The sequence below is a fragment of the Rhinoraja longicauda genome, chromosome 3 (assembly GCF_053455715.1).
Source record: "Rhinoraja longicauda isolate Sanriku21f chromosome 3, sRhiLon1.1, whole genome shotgun sequence".
Taxonomy (NCBI): domain Eukaryota; kingdom Metazoa; phylum Chordata; class Chondrichthyes; order Rajiformes; family Arhynchobatidae; genus Rhinoraja; species Rhinoraja longicauda.
The window spans coordinates 89,072,113-89,089,315 of record NC_135955.1 but is presented as its reverse complement, the minus strand read 5'-3'; the positions used below and the strand labels follow the sequence as shown (position 1 = coordinate 89,089,315).

General features: G+C 41.4%; 1 protein-coding gene across 3 annotated transcripts in view; it reads left to right on the top strand.

Annotated features, from left to right (window-relative positions):
* gfm2 (GTP dependent ribosome recycling factor mitochondrial 2) overlaps positions 1-17,203 on the top strand; it is a 42,350-nt gene that overhangs the window by 14,773 nt on the left and 10,374 nt on the right. For all 3 annotated transcript variants that reach the window (XM_078396623.1, XM_078396622.1, XM_078396624.1), the window contains exons 8-16: positions 1,045-1,133; positions 2,144-2,204; positions 4,561-4,749; positions 6,572-6,652; positions 8,167-8,315; positions 10,129-10,269; positions 13,405-13,504; positions 15,495-15,675; positions 15,812-15,888. In XM_078396623.1, coding sequence (XP_078252749.1) covers positions 1,045-1,133; positions 2,144-2,204; positions 4,561-4,749; positions 6,572-6,652; positions 8,167-8,315; positions 10,129-10,269; positions 13,405-13,504; positions 15,495-15,675; positions 15,812-15,888 — 1,068 coding nt within the window. The remainder of the gene's footprint in view (positions 1-1,044; positions 1,134-2,143; positions 2,205-4,560; positions 4,750-6,571; positions 6,653-8,166; positions 8,316-10,128; positions 10,270-13,404; positions 13,505-15,494; positions 15,676-15,811; positions 15,889-17,203) is intronic.

Here is a 17,203-nt window from a genome sequence, read left to right as displayed (position 1 = left end):
CAATCTTCTCTTCAAACCAATACAATGCCCATGACCATTATGTGAATCACAAGTATTCCTGTCATTATTTTAAAAAACTTCCTGTTATTCCTCTTCATCCATTCTGATCTACTTTCTGTTCTTTTCAGCCAAGCTAATTTGTCTCTTTTGACAATATGTATAAGGGATACTGCATATCCTTCATCAATGGTTTTGCCTTCAAAAATGTCAAGTAATATAGAATATTTAACTTCAGCCTTTGTTACTATGCCATGTTATGTCCATTAGGTCCAGTGTTGATGGAGTCAATGAAAGCATGCTTTGGAAAAGCACTTTTTTTAAAGATTAGCTATTAACCTTGCTTAGGTTAGCTATTTAAAATAGAAAGCAAAAAATGCCCTGTTATTGGATTGTAGAGTTTGTGTGTTTAATTATTTGAATATTGAAAGTATTAAAACTAGCCGACACCTGCACTACGAGGTAACATCTTTGTCTATGTGTGCCACTTCTCCATATTTCAAACTCATGAAGGGTCTGGCATGAAATTTAGTGACGGGGCCCTTCCTCAGTTGCAGTCAAAAGCACTGATTCTACTGTGTTTCTACTATTAAAATTCAATACAGTCATAGAGTCAACAGAACGGAAACAGGCCCTTCAACCCAACTTGTTTTTGTCAACCAAAATATCCATCTACATTAGTCTCATTTACCCATTTTTGATCCACATCGCTCTCAACTTTTCCTATACGTGTAACTGTCCAAATGTCCCTTAAATATTGTTATCGTACCTGCTTCAAAAACACTTCCTCTGGTAGCTTGTTTCATATACGTAGCACCCTCTGTATGGAAAAGGTTGCCTCAGATTCCAACTAAATCTTTCCCTTCCCACCTTAAACCGATGCCCTCTAGATCTTGGTTACCAAATAGAAACCAAACATTTTGCAACTCATGCTTTTTGTAATTTGATCAAATCCGATAAATTACTGGAGCACAATTTAATTTATTCGTCGAATGTATCAGGATACAATCTCTTTCGTCTCACATAATATTGCTGTTTGTGTTTCAGGCACAAACCCTGACAGTGTGGAGACAGGCAGACAAGCATCGTGTCCCTCGTATATGTTTCTTAAACAAGATGGATAAACCCAGAGCCAGGTAATATATTTGAGCATCGACAATAAGAAGTTAATGTATAATCATGACGCAAAATGCAGTTATTTTGCCTACTTGCCACAGAAGGCAGTGGAGGCCAATTCACTGGATGAATTTAAAAGAGAGTTAGATAGAGCCCTACGGGCTAGTGGAATCAAGGGATATGGGGAGAAGGCAGGTACAGGTTACTGATTGTGGATGATCAGCCATGATCACAATGAATGGCGGTGCTGGCTTGAAGGGCCAAATGGCCTCCTCCTGCACCTATTTTCTATGTTTCTATGTCTACCAGATCCTCAGCAAGCAATTGTATCAATCTCATTCCCCTACTCTTTCCCTGTAGCTCTATAAACTATTCTCTTTCATGGGCTAGGAATCTTCTATTTATTTTCACAATGGAGAACATTTTTGGGAGGCATTAAAATACTTTCCTCAGCAACACAAGACTGTAGATGCTGGAATCTAGACGGATAAAAACTTGGAACAACTCAGCGGGTCAAGCAGCATCTGTGGAGGCAAAGCGATGGTGGGAGTTTTGTGTCAAGACCTTTCCTATTTTGGCTCTCAGCTTTACCCTCAATACTTCCAGATAGCTGCTGGATAATATTCCCTGCAACTTCCTTGCACAGCTTCTCCTTTTTACAATGAAATGATGCATCTTGCCTGGTGATTTGAAGTTAGTAACTAAACTAGTGAAACAAGGACAGCTAATGATCCTTCTGATTGTCGGAAAGCATTTTGTTCTGAGAAGAGCTCACACTTGAAACATTAACCTCTACTTTTTCCATGTGGAAAAAATTCTGGCATTATTGGTTCCAGCTTCTGCTTTTCCCTGAGAACGCTTTCATTTTGTTCTCGTTCTATGTGAATGCCTTTGGTCCAGTTTATATCCCAAGGAGTATTTGGTGATTCTTAACTGAACATACCCTGCCATGTTTGTCCTTGGTGTTGTGATTGACAGGGTGGATCTGGTTTCAATAGAAGAGATAATCATAGATTCTTTTGACTTGCAGCTTTTCCGACTCCATTGAGAGCATTAAAGAGAAGCTGAAAGTTAAACCACTTTTGCTACAGGTAGGTTTTAACTTGAAATTACATTTGGATTTCACACTTTCACCTGCTTTGTGAATAAAGGTAGATGGATTATGTTGTGAACAAAGATACTAGAGGAGCAAGATGGACCACTCCATCGATATCGCCTATACCGAGGTGTAGTACGCAAAGGAGCGTAACGTCCGCCATTTTAGTAGGCAAAACCCGCCGTTCGCTATGCGTCTCATAGTGTAATCTGTTTTGGGGGAACAGTATGTGATACCATAAAAATGCAGAATATATCTCATCTATCAATTCACAGATTTTTGTTATTTTTCTTTTAAAATGTTTCTGTAAGTTTCTGCCTACTAAAATGGCGCCATGACATACTACGGGTTTTAGGGTCGAGTGGTCCATCTTGCTCCGTTCTATTATCTTTGGTTGTGAATGAGTGGTTCTGCTGCAACTTCTTGTCTAGTCACCAGGGGACTGCCTTGAGTAGCTGTTGAACTCAGTCTTGTTCAGAGTTGATCAGTTTCTGAACAGAGCTGTAGTTTCATAGAATTGGAGACACATTGAATAGAAAATATTTTGGAGTATATTATGGCTAACCTTTAGTTGAAGCTCTAGCGGTAATATTTTTTCATGGATGAAAAACCATGAATATCATTTTAACAATTTATTTGAAAAGGTATCGTATTCATTTTACCAGAAATGTCAATTTTTAACAATATATAAAATGCAGTTGTTTAACCTTAAAATGTTTGATTCAATTTTTATAAAATTTGTTTTTTCTGTCTGTATTTTCTCTTAAGAAACGTTCCAACATATTTTTGAGCATATGGTAGAGTCGTGAAATAATGGTGTCTGGGGGGTTAATTTTAGCGTTTTATTCTTTAGCAGCTAAATAACTTCTGTTATGAATAAAACCTGTGCTTTCCCTTTTTTATATGTACACTGTATGAAATCTTGGTGGTATCATTGAATTAAAGAAAATAATTAAAAGAACTACTCTGCTCCTCAACGTGTGAGGTTTTGCATTTTGGAAAGTTGAACTGGGGCAAGGAAGGACCTTCACAGTGAACTGTAGGGCCGTGGAGGCTATTGTAACGCAGTGGGATCAAGGAGTACAAGTACACAATTTGCTGAAAGTGACATTGCAGATAGGTAGAATGGTGAAAAAGGCTTTTGGCATGCTGGGTATTGAACATAGCAGTTGGGACATCTTGTAACAATTGTACAAAACATTGAGTTTAGACTTTAGAGATACGGTGTGGAAACAGGCCCTTCGGCCCACTAAGTCCATGCCAACCAGCGATCACCCCGTACACTAGCACTATCCTACACAATTTACAGAAGGAAATTAACCTACAAAGCTGTACATCTTTGGGGCGTGGGAGAAAATCCAGGCGGTCACAGGGAGAACGTACAAACTCCATACACACAGCACCCAAGCACCCATCGTCAGGATCGAACCCGGTCATTGGTGCTGTAAGGCAGCAACTCTATCGCTGAGCCACTGCGCCGCTCTCTGGCAAGGCTACACTTGGAGTATTGTATGCAGTTTTGGTCACCCTGCTATAGGAAAGATGTCCTACCCCTATAACATCTGGGATGGGAAGGGTGGAAAGAGTGCAAAGGAGATGTTGCCAGGACTTGAGAGAGCCTGAACTATGGGGAGAGAATGGCCAGGCAAGAACTTTATTCCTTGGAGCGCAGAAGGCTGATCTTATAGAGGTGTATAAAAGCATGAGGAGTGTAGAGAGGGTGATTGCACAGTCTTTTTCCCAGGGTGGAGGAATCAAGAACCACAGAGCAAAAGTTTAAGATGAGAGAAGAACGATTTAATAGAAACTTGAAGGGCAACTTTTTCCACAAAGAGGGTGGTGGGTATTGGAAATGAGCTGCCAGAGGAAGTAGTTTGAGGCTGGTACAATAACAACATTTAAAAGCCATTTGGACTGGTACATGGATAGGAAAGGCTTAGAGGGAGGCACAAAGAACTGCAGATGCTGGAATCTTGAGTAAAACTCAGAGTGCTGGAGTAACTCAGTGGGTCAGGCAGCATCAGGCAGTGGAACCATAAGGAAAGCATAATGGTTGATTTTTTTTGTTGCCTTTTTAATTTGTGGTGGAAGATCTGGTAGGTTCTTTTACCAGCTTCTGCTTCAGTGTTCCTGATTTTAAAAATACATCTTGTCCAGTCAGTTCCATACATTAAGCACGCCAAGCAAAATCTGTCTTAATGTGGTTTCTACTTAACACTCATTCACATGGTCATGCAATCATTAATTTGCAGCAATTTAGTTTAAAGCATTATGGAGAATATATATTGTCACTGATATCTTGCCAAATTCTGTGATTTTTCTTGCAATATTTATTTTGTCTTTATTTCTAGTTACCCATTGGAACGGGGAAGTCGTTTGAGGGGGTAGTTGACGTAGTCACAAATGAAAAGGTTCTGTGGTCCCCAAGCTCCATGGATGATGAAGACGGAACAATCTTCAGTCGAGATCCGTTGACGGCAACAGATGGCCACGATCTATTAAAGGAAGCTCGAGATGCAAGATATAGCCTCATAGAACAAGTAAAGTTTTAAAGTAAATATTTAAAGCACTTGATAACCTAATCGTGTCCATATATAATTAAATATACGAGTGTGATTGACCTTGTTTAATTTTAATTTGTATGGTAATGCTAAGCCACTAGTGTATGTTTTCTAGAAACAAGGAACTGAAGATGCTGGTTAATGCACAAGAGGGAACAAAGTGTTTGAGTAACTCAGCAGGTCAGACAACAACTCTGGAGAACACGAATAGGTGACCCTGGAAGGGTCTCGACCTGAAACATCAACTATCCATGTTTTCTAGAGTTGCTGCCTAACCTGCTGAGTTACTTCAGCACCTTGTGTCCTTTTGTATGTTTTTTTTGTGTTTTTCACTATAACAACTAGAGAGCGGTTCTGAGCGACTATCTGATTCACTCGAGACTCTAGGAATATCTTTAATCGAACTTTACAGGACTTTATCTGCACTAAACATTATTCCCTTTATCATGTATCAGTTCACTGTGGTATTGTAATCATGTACAGTCTTTCTGCTGACTGGTTAGCACGCAACAAAAACATTTTCCCTGTACCTCGATACACGTGACAATACACTAAACTAAACTATACAAAGATAGCCGTCAAAATGAGGTCTGATCCGGGCGCATCTGTTCCTCTTTTTCTGGAAGTTTATACTTGGAGGTTCTTTAAACTAGGTCAATTTTTGAGCTCCAAGTGAAATGGATATTATTGCACCACGTGCAATAACAGTGAGGACACCTCCTACCTTTTGACTTGATTCTTTTAAATGAATGACGATGGGTGATGTTAGCAGTATACCAGTTTTTCTTTATCTTTACAGTCCACCAGTCCTTACTATATACCCTGGCTCCTACAAACTATATTCCCTGCACGTCCACTAGATGTAGCTGACAGCCAAGAGAACAAAGGATAAGTTGGGGAAACTGCCAGAGTAGCTGGGCATTACTTTTGGCTTTGTGGACTTTTCAATTTGCACTGTACTTTTACGCAGAATAATAAACCTAGCAGCTAGTCACTTTGAGAAGTGATCATTTTCACACACTGAGAAGAATAACACTCATTTATTTCTGGAATATTAGGTTTAAGGTGAGGGGGGAAAGATTTGTTGGGAACCTGAGGGATAACTTTTTCACACACAAGGTGCTGGGGGTACGGAACGAGCTGCCGGGGAGGTAGTTGAGGCAGATACTATATAAACTTAAGAAACATTTGGACAGCTATGTGGATAAGACTGTTTGAGTGGGATACAAGTCAAATGCAGGCAGGTGGGACTAGTATAGATGGGACAGGTTGGTTGATGTGGGCAAGCTGGGCCGATGGGCCTGTTTCCACACTGTATGACTCTGAACTGCAATTGAACCATTGTACCACAACTAGAGAGCAATCCTGAACTATGATCTACCTCTTTGGAGACCCTTGGACTATCTTTGATCGAATTTACTGGCTTTATCTTGCACTAAATATTATTCACATTATTCCTTTTATCATGTATCTACACTGGATGGCTCGATTGTAATCATGTATGTCTTTCCACTGACTGATAAGCACACAACAAAAGCTTTTTATTGTACCTCAGAACACAAGACAATAAACTAAACTTAAACTCAAACTATTAACAATTCAGATGCAACAACTTAAGTTAGCTTTGTCACACTATCAGAAACATGTTTATTGCTTCCTAGGGGTAACTAGATAGTTTTCAGTTCTTTCAGTAAGATTTCTTACTTTTATTTTGAAGATATAAAAGTTTTAGAAAATTTAGTATTGTGTCATGTTGTGCATTAATTGATCATGGGTATAATGGCGCTAATTTTCCATGCAGGTTGCTGATTTGGATGATGAATTTGCTGAATTGGCTCTGGAAGCGTTAAGTGGGAACCTGGATGCTGTTTCAACTGAAAATGTGAGTCTCTCACACGTTTTACAGATTATGTTAGGATTATCCATTACTTGGGTGGACCTGTAGCATAGAAAGCCAATGAAGTGTGAGATTTAATAAATTTAGATCCTGTGGGAAACTTGGGCTGATCCCATAGCATTTTATTCTGTCAACAGCTTGTGGTTTTATCATGGCAAAATGAATGTTCCTCTCCTGTTTAGTTTAGTTTTCGAGATACAGAATGGAAACAGGCCCTTTGGCCCACCGAGTCCGCACCGACCAGTGATCCCCACACACTAACACTATCCCACACACACTCGGGACAATTTACACATGTACCAAGCCATTTAACGTAAAAACCAGTACGGCTTTGGAGCGTGAAAGGAAACCAAAGATCTCGGAAAAAACCCAAGTGGTCATGGGGAGAATGTTCTAATCCCGTACAGACAAGCACCCGTAGTCAGGATCGTACCAGGGTCTCTGGCGCTGTAAGGCAGTGGCTCTACTGCTACGCCACTGTGCCACCGTAGAGTGAAATACACTTTCATGGTGCTTTTCGCATTCAAAGAATGCTGCAAAGCATTAAATAATTAGTGTATTGTTGCATTCTTTCCATTTAATCTCAGGATTTGGACATCCCTGGCAAAGTCAGCAAGTTTTCTTAACGGTTCTGGATTACTTGATAATGTTTATGTGAGCAAGCTTTTGATTTAATATTATAAATGAAAGCTTATGTAGTTTTATAAGCCAGAAAACTGTAACAGGTGAAATAATTAATTGATTAGCTTATTTATAAATATGTCTTGAAATTATAATATTCTTGTGGTTTAGTTTAGTTTAGAGATACAGCTTGGAAACAGGCCCTTCGGCCCACCAAGTCCGCTCCAACCTACGATTGCCCCATACACAAACTGTCCTACACACTAGGGACAATTTACAATTGTTACCGAAGCCAATTAACCTACAAACCTGTGCATTGTTGGAGTGTGGGAGGAAACCGGAGCGCCTGGGGAAAACCCACACTGTCATGGGGAGAATGTACAAATTGAGATACAGATAGCACCCTTAGTCAGGATTGAACCCGGGTCTCTGGTGCTGTAAGGCAGCACTCTACTGCTGCGCCACCGTGTGCCCACAATAGGTTTATGGGTAAAGTATGGAGCGGCATGGTGGCACAGCGGTAGAGTTGCTGCCATACAGCGCTTGAGACCCCGGTTCGATCCTGACTATGGGTGCTGTCTTACGAAGTTTGTACGTTCTCTCCGAGACCGCGTGGATTTTCTCCGGGTGTTCCGGTTTCCTCCCACATCCCAAAGACGTACAGGTATGTAGGCTAATTGGCTTTGGTAAAAATTGTAAATTGTCCCTAGTGTGTGTAGGATAGTGCTAGTGTACGGGGATCGCCGGTCAGCGCGGACTCGGTGGGCCTATTTCCGCGCTGTATCTAAACTAAACTAAACTATACCCTCTATGGGTAAAATAAAAGTAAAATACCATGCCTTGAGGGAAAGAATTGACTCTGGATATTTTGAATTTAGTTAAATGCAGCAATCCGTCGAGTCACGTTAGCACAAACAGCCGTTCCGCTTTTGTGTGGAAGCGCCTTAAAAAATAAGGGTGTGCAGCTGCTAATGGATGCTGTCACAAAGTATCTGCCAGCCCCAAATGAATGCCAACGTGACTTTCTGTGAGTATTTGAGTTTTAAGAATGCTTGCACTTAACATCACACAAGTATCAAACTAAAATTAACATTAAGTCAAAGGAGGGATGTGAGTATTAGAGTCGGTAAATGCCTGGTGCAAAAGTTATATTTCAAGGAGCCTCTTGGAGGGAATACATGTGGAGTGGATTAGGTGAGAGGTGGAATTATAAATCTTTGGCTCAGGTGCCATCTGTGAAAGAGAACAAAAGTTAATGCTTCAGGTGAAAGACCCGTCATCTGAACTGCGGAGTGCTTCCACCAAGTTTCTGTTACATTCCAAGTTTCCAGATCCTGGCAATTCTTTTTGTTGTTTGTCTGTAAATCAGAGGACTGGGAATGTACAGTCCACTTTGCTGGGGTAAATGGAGAGGGATAATTGGAAGACACATGCTGAAGCTGTGAGGCACCAGCTCTACTAACAGTCAAACTGTGCTGCCCAGAGAAGTGAGAGAGCATTCTTGACTATATGTCATTTTGAGAGGCATTGGCAGGGCAGACAGTCAGAACCTTTTTCCCAGAGTGAAATTGTCCAATACTAGAGGGCATAAGGTGAGAGGAGGGAAGTTTAATGGAGATGTGTGTGGCCAGTTTTTTTACACAGAGTAGTGGGGGTGTGGAATGCATTGCCAGGGGTAGTGTAGCAGCAAATACCATAGTGGCTCTTAAGAGGTTTTCTACATGGAAGTCCAGGGAATAGAGGGATATGGATCATGTGCAGGCAGATAAGATCAGTTTAACGGTACCGTGTTAGCACAAACATTGTGGGCCGAAGGGCCAGTTCCTGTGCAAAACTGTTCTATGTATGTTCTTAATATTGGAAGTAACTACAGAAATAAGGATGTGAGAATACAAAAGCAGTTGAACATAAATAGGGGAATTTAAAAATGGAGGCAATAGTAAGTAGACTACGAGCCAGACTGGACTTGTTGTGGATTATATATGAACTATTAGTAATATAGAATTGGCTTTGAGGAATTCATCAAACAGTCCAAAAGTGACTTCCACCATTACTTCTTCGCTTAAAGCTCCTTAACCAAACAATCTAAGGTTTTGTGTTGGAAACCTTCTGGGTCTTGTGAAAGTTCAGGAAGTCATACACAGATTGTGCAGGAGGGAACTGCAGATGCTGGCTTATACCGAAGATAGGCTCAAAGTGCTGGCGCAAATCAGGTCAGGCAGCATCTCTGGAGAAAAAGAGAATGTTATATTTGGAACTCTTCTTCAGACTCAATCTAAGATTTTGGTTGGTTTTACAATAAGGCCTCTATATTAAATTTCATTCAGTATTCTCCTGTGAAATGCATTGGGAACTTTTTACCATGTTAAAGGTGCTATATAGTTGGAAATTGTTGGTCCCTGTTTAGATCAATGGTAAATTATAAGTGGACCTATAAACCCACGAGCAGGATCTGACCGTTAAAAACTGTTTGGAGCAAAAACTTGATTTTGATTATCAGCTCTCTATGGAACACTTGGTGTTACAACATAATGTTCTTATGTTTGTGAAAAATGATTAGTTGAACTAATCTTCTTAATTCAATAATGAGTTACAAAATAGTTCTGATGAACAGTCTGATGAAAGGTCATTGAGCTAAAATGTTATCTCTTTCCCTCTTCGGATATCGTCTGTGCTGCTAGAAATTTCATATTTCCAGCAAGTGCATTATTTTACTTTGAGTCATTTTGATTTATTTTAGGAATGAATTCCTGAAATGTATGTCTTAATGCAATGAAAATGCAATTGTTGATTTGTTAAAGATTTTCTTATGTTGGTGTCTTTCCCCATTTTATTTTCAGAGACTGTTATGGGAATGACCTGTGTGCTCTTGCTTTTAAAGTTGTTCATGACAAACAGCGTGGGCCTTTGGTATTTCTCCGTATCTACTCTGGGACATTGAAACCTCAGTCAGCTGTTTATAACATCAACAAAAACTGCACGTATGTATTTAGGTAGTAGTTATAAAGCACAGGCCACCTACCCAACCTGTATAGATAAATGAATATTCTAAACTAAATCAAAAAATCTTTCTGAAACTGAACCAGCTTATTTTCAATGTTGGTGTCATAATGCGTTCCAAATTCAGTTTTTGATCTTTCAGTTTCAGTGCCATTTTTGTGATGGTCCACACACTTGCTTGGGCCTTTTCCTAATTTATTAGTTGCTGAAGAGTTCTTTTGTTACTTCTATACTTCACCATTGGAAAATACATTGCAAAATACATTGTAAAAAGAGGCTGGTCCCTTTTGTTCTACCCACTAATTTGTCATTTGTGACTCTGCATCCAGATCCTTATTGTCATCAACTAAGTGAAGTCTATCTTGGGTAGGACCTACACAGTGAATGGTAGGGCTCTGGACAGTGGTGTAGAACAGAGGAATCTAGGAGTGCAGGTGCATGGTTCTGTGAAGATGGCGACACAGGTAGATATGGGGTGGTCAAAAAGGCTTTTGGCACATTGGCCTTCATCAGCCAGATTATTGAGTGTATAGAAGTTGGGAAGTCATGTTACAGTTGTATAAGACGTTGGTGAGGCCGCATTTAGAGTATTGTGTTCAGTTCTGGATATTGTGTTATAGGAAAGACGTTGGTAAGCTGGAAAGGGTACAGAGGGGATTTACGAGGATGTTGCCAGGACTAGAGGGTCTGAGCTATAGGGAGAGGTTGAGTAGGCTGGGTCTCTATTCCTTGGAGCGCAGGAGAATGAGGGGTGATCTTATAGAAGTGTATAAGATCATGCGAGGAATAGATCAGGTAGATGCACAGAGTCTCTTGCCCAGAATAGGTGAATTGAGGACCAGAGGACATAGGTTTAAGGTGCAGGGGAAAACTGAGGGGTAACCTTTTTCACACAAAGGGAGGTGGATGTATGGAACAAGTTGCCAGAGGAGGTAGTTGAGGCTGGGACTATCGCAACGTTTAAGAAACAGTTAAGACAGGTACATAGATAGGACAGGTTTGGGGGGATATAGATCAAATGCGGGCTGGCGGGATAAGTGCAGCTGTGACATGTTGGACCGAAGGGCCTGTTTCCACACTGAACTCCTCATTATGTATGTGCTTGCTAACATGTGCCCACCCAATTGAGAAACACTGATTTTTAGAATTCTCAACGTTTAAGATCCTTCAAACTTTTCAATCTTTCTGTGGTCTTCCTTCTCCCCGACTCTTGCCTCCAGAACCCTAACTCTCCAGGATACCTGCTACCACCCTGACTCTTGCTCGATTCTAGATTCGATCACCCCTTCATCAGAGACTCAGCTGTGAAGGTCCCAAACATAAAACTTTCTCACAAAACCTCTTGACCTATTCTACCTTCTTTTCAGATGCTTCTTGAAATCCACTTATTGATCATTGTTTTTACTTCAAATTCTGGCTCGTAAGAAATGAGTATCATGATATGCTTTTTCCTCTGTTAGAGCCACCATAATACTGAAACCTATTGGAGAAAATCATCGTTATAATGGACCATTGCGATTGGGGGGGGGGAAAAATGTAGATTAGTGTAATGGTGTCACTCATGTTATGTGTCATGCTTTTGTAGTTACGCCCCTTTAGCTTTTGAGTGACCACGGCTTGTGTGATTCGGGTTAGTGTCAGTGGAACGTGCAGGCGTGAGGTCGTGCTTGCTATGTAGTTAATAAAGTCTTTGGATCATTATCCAGGTGTAAGGCTTCTGTTATTATACGGTCACCACAACAGCGGTGAGGTTCGGTGGATTTGTTCACTAGAACTGATATCGGTTAGGAGGAAGTCAGTAAAATCAAGGGTTTACTGCAATATTATAAACTTAGATAGGTTCTCCCACCCTCCCCCAGGTGATGCATTCCAGATTCTAGGCACTCGCTGCAGATTTATTTTTTAAAATTTTCATGCCAGCTGTCATCATTCTATGTCACCTAATTTAGTTTAGATATACAGCGTGGAAACCAGCCCTTCGGCCCACTGAGTCAATGCCAACCAGCAATCCCCATACACTATCCTGCACGCACTTGGGAAGATTTACAATTTTACCAAGCCAATTAGTCTACAAACCTTTGGAGTGCGGGAGGAAACCGGAGATCACGAGGAACCCCCACGCAGATCATGGGGAGAACGCACAAACTCTGTACAGACAAGCACCTGGATCTCTGGTGCTGTAAGGCAGTGACTCTTCTGCTGCGTCAGAATGCCACCCACCTTGAGCCTTTAAAATTTTTTTAGTTGAGGTTATTTAGAGATACAGTGCGGAAACAGGCCCTTCAGCCCACCGAGTCAGCGCCGACCGGCAATCCCCAAACGTTAACACTATCCTATACACACTAGGGACAATTTTACATTCGTACCAACCCAATTAACCTACAAAATCCTGTACGTCTTTGGGGTGTGGGAGGAAACCGAAGATCTCAGAGAAAATCCACGTGGTTAAGGGGAGAATGTACAAACTCCATACAGACAAGCACCCCTAGTCGGGATCGAACCCGGGTCTCTGGCGCTGTAAGGCAGCCACTCTACAGGGCCACCCACCTTGAGCCTTTTGTAATTCTTGGGCCTTCTAACATTAAGTATCTTTGTGTAACGTTATCTATATACTAAAACTCTCGTTTGTTATCTTGTTTGTGACTGAACTTCAGCCAAAACGATACATGATAGCGCGACAATTTTAGGCCCACCTTACTCATCATTGTAACTTTAGTGATAATGCAAGTAGTTTTATTGAAATCAGTGTTATGTTTTTAAAGTTATTCACATTTTTAAGTTTAAAAGGAGGGGAGGGAGAGGGGAGGAGGGAGGGAGGGAGGGGGAAGGGGGGAGTGGGGAAGAAGGGAGACGGGAGGGGGAGTTGAGGAGAGAGGGGAGGGGGGGGGGAGGACAGGGTGCTGCACCAATGCAGGAGAGGTTTGGGCCCAACGGGTCCACTTAGTCTAGTATCTATTAAATTGTCATTGATGTAGACAATACTTGATGACATGTGATATTTTCCAGTGATGTTCAAACTATTTATGTCTTTTAACTCCAGCAGTGGATTTATAAATCACAGATATGCGTTTTGCAATCTGGCATTTTCTATTGTAATCAGGTTTATTTTTGTTTAGGGAACGAATCAGCCGTCTTTTATTACCCTTTGCGGATCAGCAAATCGAGATACCTGCGCTGGAGGCTGGAAACATTGCGCTGACTGTAGGACTCAAACAGGTGGAGTATTACTTCTCCTCCACAGTTATATTTCCTGTAATGCAGAAGAAAACCACTACAGAAACAAGAAATGAAAAGAGGCAGTGCTGGAAATGCTCATTGGACAAAGGGAAAGGGGGGGAGGAAGACAATATACAAGCAATGGATCAGAATGGGATGGGACATTATCATTAACTGCTCCAGAGACATAGGACATTATTTTGAATATAATCATGAGCCTGCTCCTTCGGTTCTTCTCCCTTTCTCTTTTTCTCTGCATCTTTAAACTATTTTTTTGTCATCAACATTTCCCTGTTTTAATGAACATTAATTATTTCTTTCTACCAAGCACTTCCAGCATTTTTCATTCTCATTTCACAATTGTTTAACATAGCTCTTTGAAACAGTCCTAAGCAAGGATTTGAGGTTGGCTGTTGAAAGGTGCTCATAAGTTAGAGGAGCAGAATTAAACCATTCGGCCCATCAAGTCCACTCCGCCATTCAATCATGGCTGATCTATCTATCTCTCTCTCAACCCCATTCTCCTGCCTTCTCAGCATAACCCCTGACACCTGTATTAATCAAGAATCTATCTATCTCCACCTTAACAATATCCAATGACTTGGCCGCCACAGCTGTCTTTGGCAATTCACTACCTTCTGACGAAAAAAATTCCCCCTCGTTTCCTTTCCAAAGGTATGTCCTTTAATTCTGAGGCCGTGACCTCTAGTCCTAGACTCTCCCACTTGTGGAAACATCCTCTCCTCATCTACTCTAACATCCACTCCACTTATTAGTTCAGTGGCGATTAAATACAATCTTTAGCCTTTCCCTTAGACTAGGTCAGTTTTCCCTTGACTTCTGTTGAGGATAAAGTAAATTGGCATTGACTTAGATGCTATCCCGGAGACACCCAAGGCTGGCAAGTGTTGGCAGCAGCTCAGTTTGAGATTGGACGCAAGGCTGTGTTGTCCTTCACATGCAGTGACCACACTAAAACAGTAGTAATCAAGGAAAATGTGGAGCCCACAATGGTCCTTGCTATTGAGGGCGTGCAGCATAGGTTTACTAGGTTAATTCCCGGAATGGCGGGACTATCATATGTTGAAAGACTGGAGCGATTAGGCTTGTAAACATTGGAATTTAGAAGGATGAGAGGAGATCTTATCGAAATGTATAAGATTATTAAGGGGTTGGACACATTAGAGGCAGGAAACATGTTCCCAATGTTGGGGGAGTCCAGAACAAGGGGCCACAGTTTAAGAATATGGGGTAGGCCATTTAGAACTGAGATGAGGAGGAGCTTTTTCAGTCAGAGAGTTGTGAATCTGTGGAATTCTCTGCCTCAGAAGGCAGTGGAGGCCAATTCTCTGAATGCATTCAAGAGAGAGCTCGATAGAGCTTTTAAGGATAGCGGAGTCAGGGGATATGGGGAGAGGGCAGGAACGGGGTACTGATTGAGAATGATCAGCCATGATCACATTGAATGGCGGTGCTGGCTCGAAGGGCCGAAGGGCCGAATGGCCTCCTCCTGCACCTATTGTCTATGGAATAGGTGATAACAAGTCATACAGACAGTGGAACTCAACAGGTCGACAGTGAAATTAGTGTGATGACTTGAGTGTGGGAGGGACAGAGGGAGAGAGTGGATTCAAGGGTTACTTGAAGTTAAAAAAATCAATATTCAAAATTATAAGGCTGGGTTGTAGTCTGCCCAAGCAAAATATGAGATGCTGTTCCTCCAATTTACGTTTGGCCTCATTCTGACAGTGGAGGAGACCCGGGGCAGAAAGGTCCGAATGGGAATACCTCTAGTTTCCCTCTCACCTGACTCTCGGTCTGAAGCAGGGTCTCATCCCGAAACATAACCTATTTCTTCTCTCCATAAATGCTGCCTGACCCCCTGAGTTGCTCCAGCTTTTGGTGTCTATCTTCGGTTTAAACCAGCATCTGCAGTTCCTCCCTACACACTGAAACAGCGTTTGAAGTGTTTGCGTGTTGTTTTTTGCAGACTGCGACTGGGGACACCATAGTTACATCTAAGTCGCTGGCGGCGGCTGCAGCCCGTCGAGCGGGCGTGGGCTCTGGGAAAGGGCCCGTCGAGCAGGAGGGACCAGTGCTGGCCACGGTTGAGATCCCAGAACCCGTCTTCTTTTGTACAATCGAGCCACCGTCTATGGCGAAGCAACAAGGTATCGTACATACATCTCTACTTTGTTTTAACATACATCTCTATTTTCTTGCCATGAAATGAGAATGTCCTTGTAGTCCTTGCAGATTTACTTTTGTATTTTCAAGCTGATATTTGATAGCTTATATCTGCAACAGATCTGGACCATGCTCTTACCAACCTCCAGCGAGAAGATCCCAGTTTAAAGGTGAAGATTGATTCAGATTCTGGTCAGGTACGTTATAACTCTCTTCTCATTAATTTATGTGTTGTGCTTATATCCCAGTAGTGTAAATGAATATCCGATTGCATTTTAAGGGTCACAAGAAGTTACATTTGAATTTGAACTCCTTCTATAAAGAGTGATTGCACAAATGAAATCTTCCACTGCCATGGACAGGTTCCTAATAGTCCATTTTTGCATTAATGTCTTGTTTCATTTGGCACAAATTTTGTTTTTTTTCACTGAGGTGAAGGAGAAAAGATTTAATATGAACCTGAGGGGTAACTTTTTCACACAAAGGTTGGTGGGTGTATGGAACAAGCTGCCAGAGGAGGTAGTTGAGGCAAGGACTGAATGAATGAATGATTGAATGAATGGATGAATAAGTTTATTGGCCAAGTATGTGCATATACAAGGAATGTGCCTTGGTGCTCCGCTCACAAATGACAACACAAACATACACTAACAGTTAAGAATAAAGCATAACAACATCAAAACAATAATTGCAACGTTTCAAAAACAATCAGACAGGTACATGGATAGGACAGGTTTAGAGGGATATTGACCCATAGCAGCCAGGTGGGACTAGTGTACCTGGGACATGTTAGCCAGTGTGGGAAGTTGGGCTGAAGGGCCTATTTCCATGCTGTATCATTCTATGATGCTGATCTGTGGAGTTTATATGTAATTTGTGTATGACTTCTGTAAAATCTTTGTTTCAGTGTGTTTGCGTCTGCGCAATTTTGCTGCTGCATGCAAGCATTTCATTGTATTTGTAGCTCTCTTTATTTGTGCATATAATAATATGACAATAAACTCGACTTCACTTAAAGTCTTGTGAAATAAACGTGGATATGTTGTGGTATTGAATGCCCACTTACAGCCTTGTGGTATGAACTGCCAACAAAGAATGTCCCTATTTATCTGAACTTTCAGACAGAAATATTCCTTTTTAGAATCCTGGAAATAATGCATAATGTAGCAAGTTGGAAAATCAGTGCATTCTGAATCTTTTTCCCCCACCATCAGTATTTGCACTGGCACTTTGATTTGATGTTGTGCTCCATACCTGAAAAGGTTGTTTTTTTGGGATGAATTAGTGCCCCATAACATGTAGAATCACCCATGTTGCAAAAACTGATGAAAATTCAAGATAGTGCTAAACAATCCTTTTGCATCTCGGGGCAGAGTATTTAATTAGTCACAGCAGCACAAGTATAGGTTTAGGCTGAAGAAGAGTCCCGACCCGAAACGTCACCCATCCATATTCTCCAGTGATGCCGCCTGAGCCGCTGAGTTACTCCAGCACTTTGTGTCCTTTGCTATA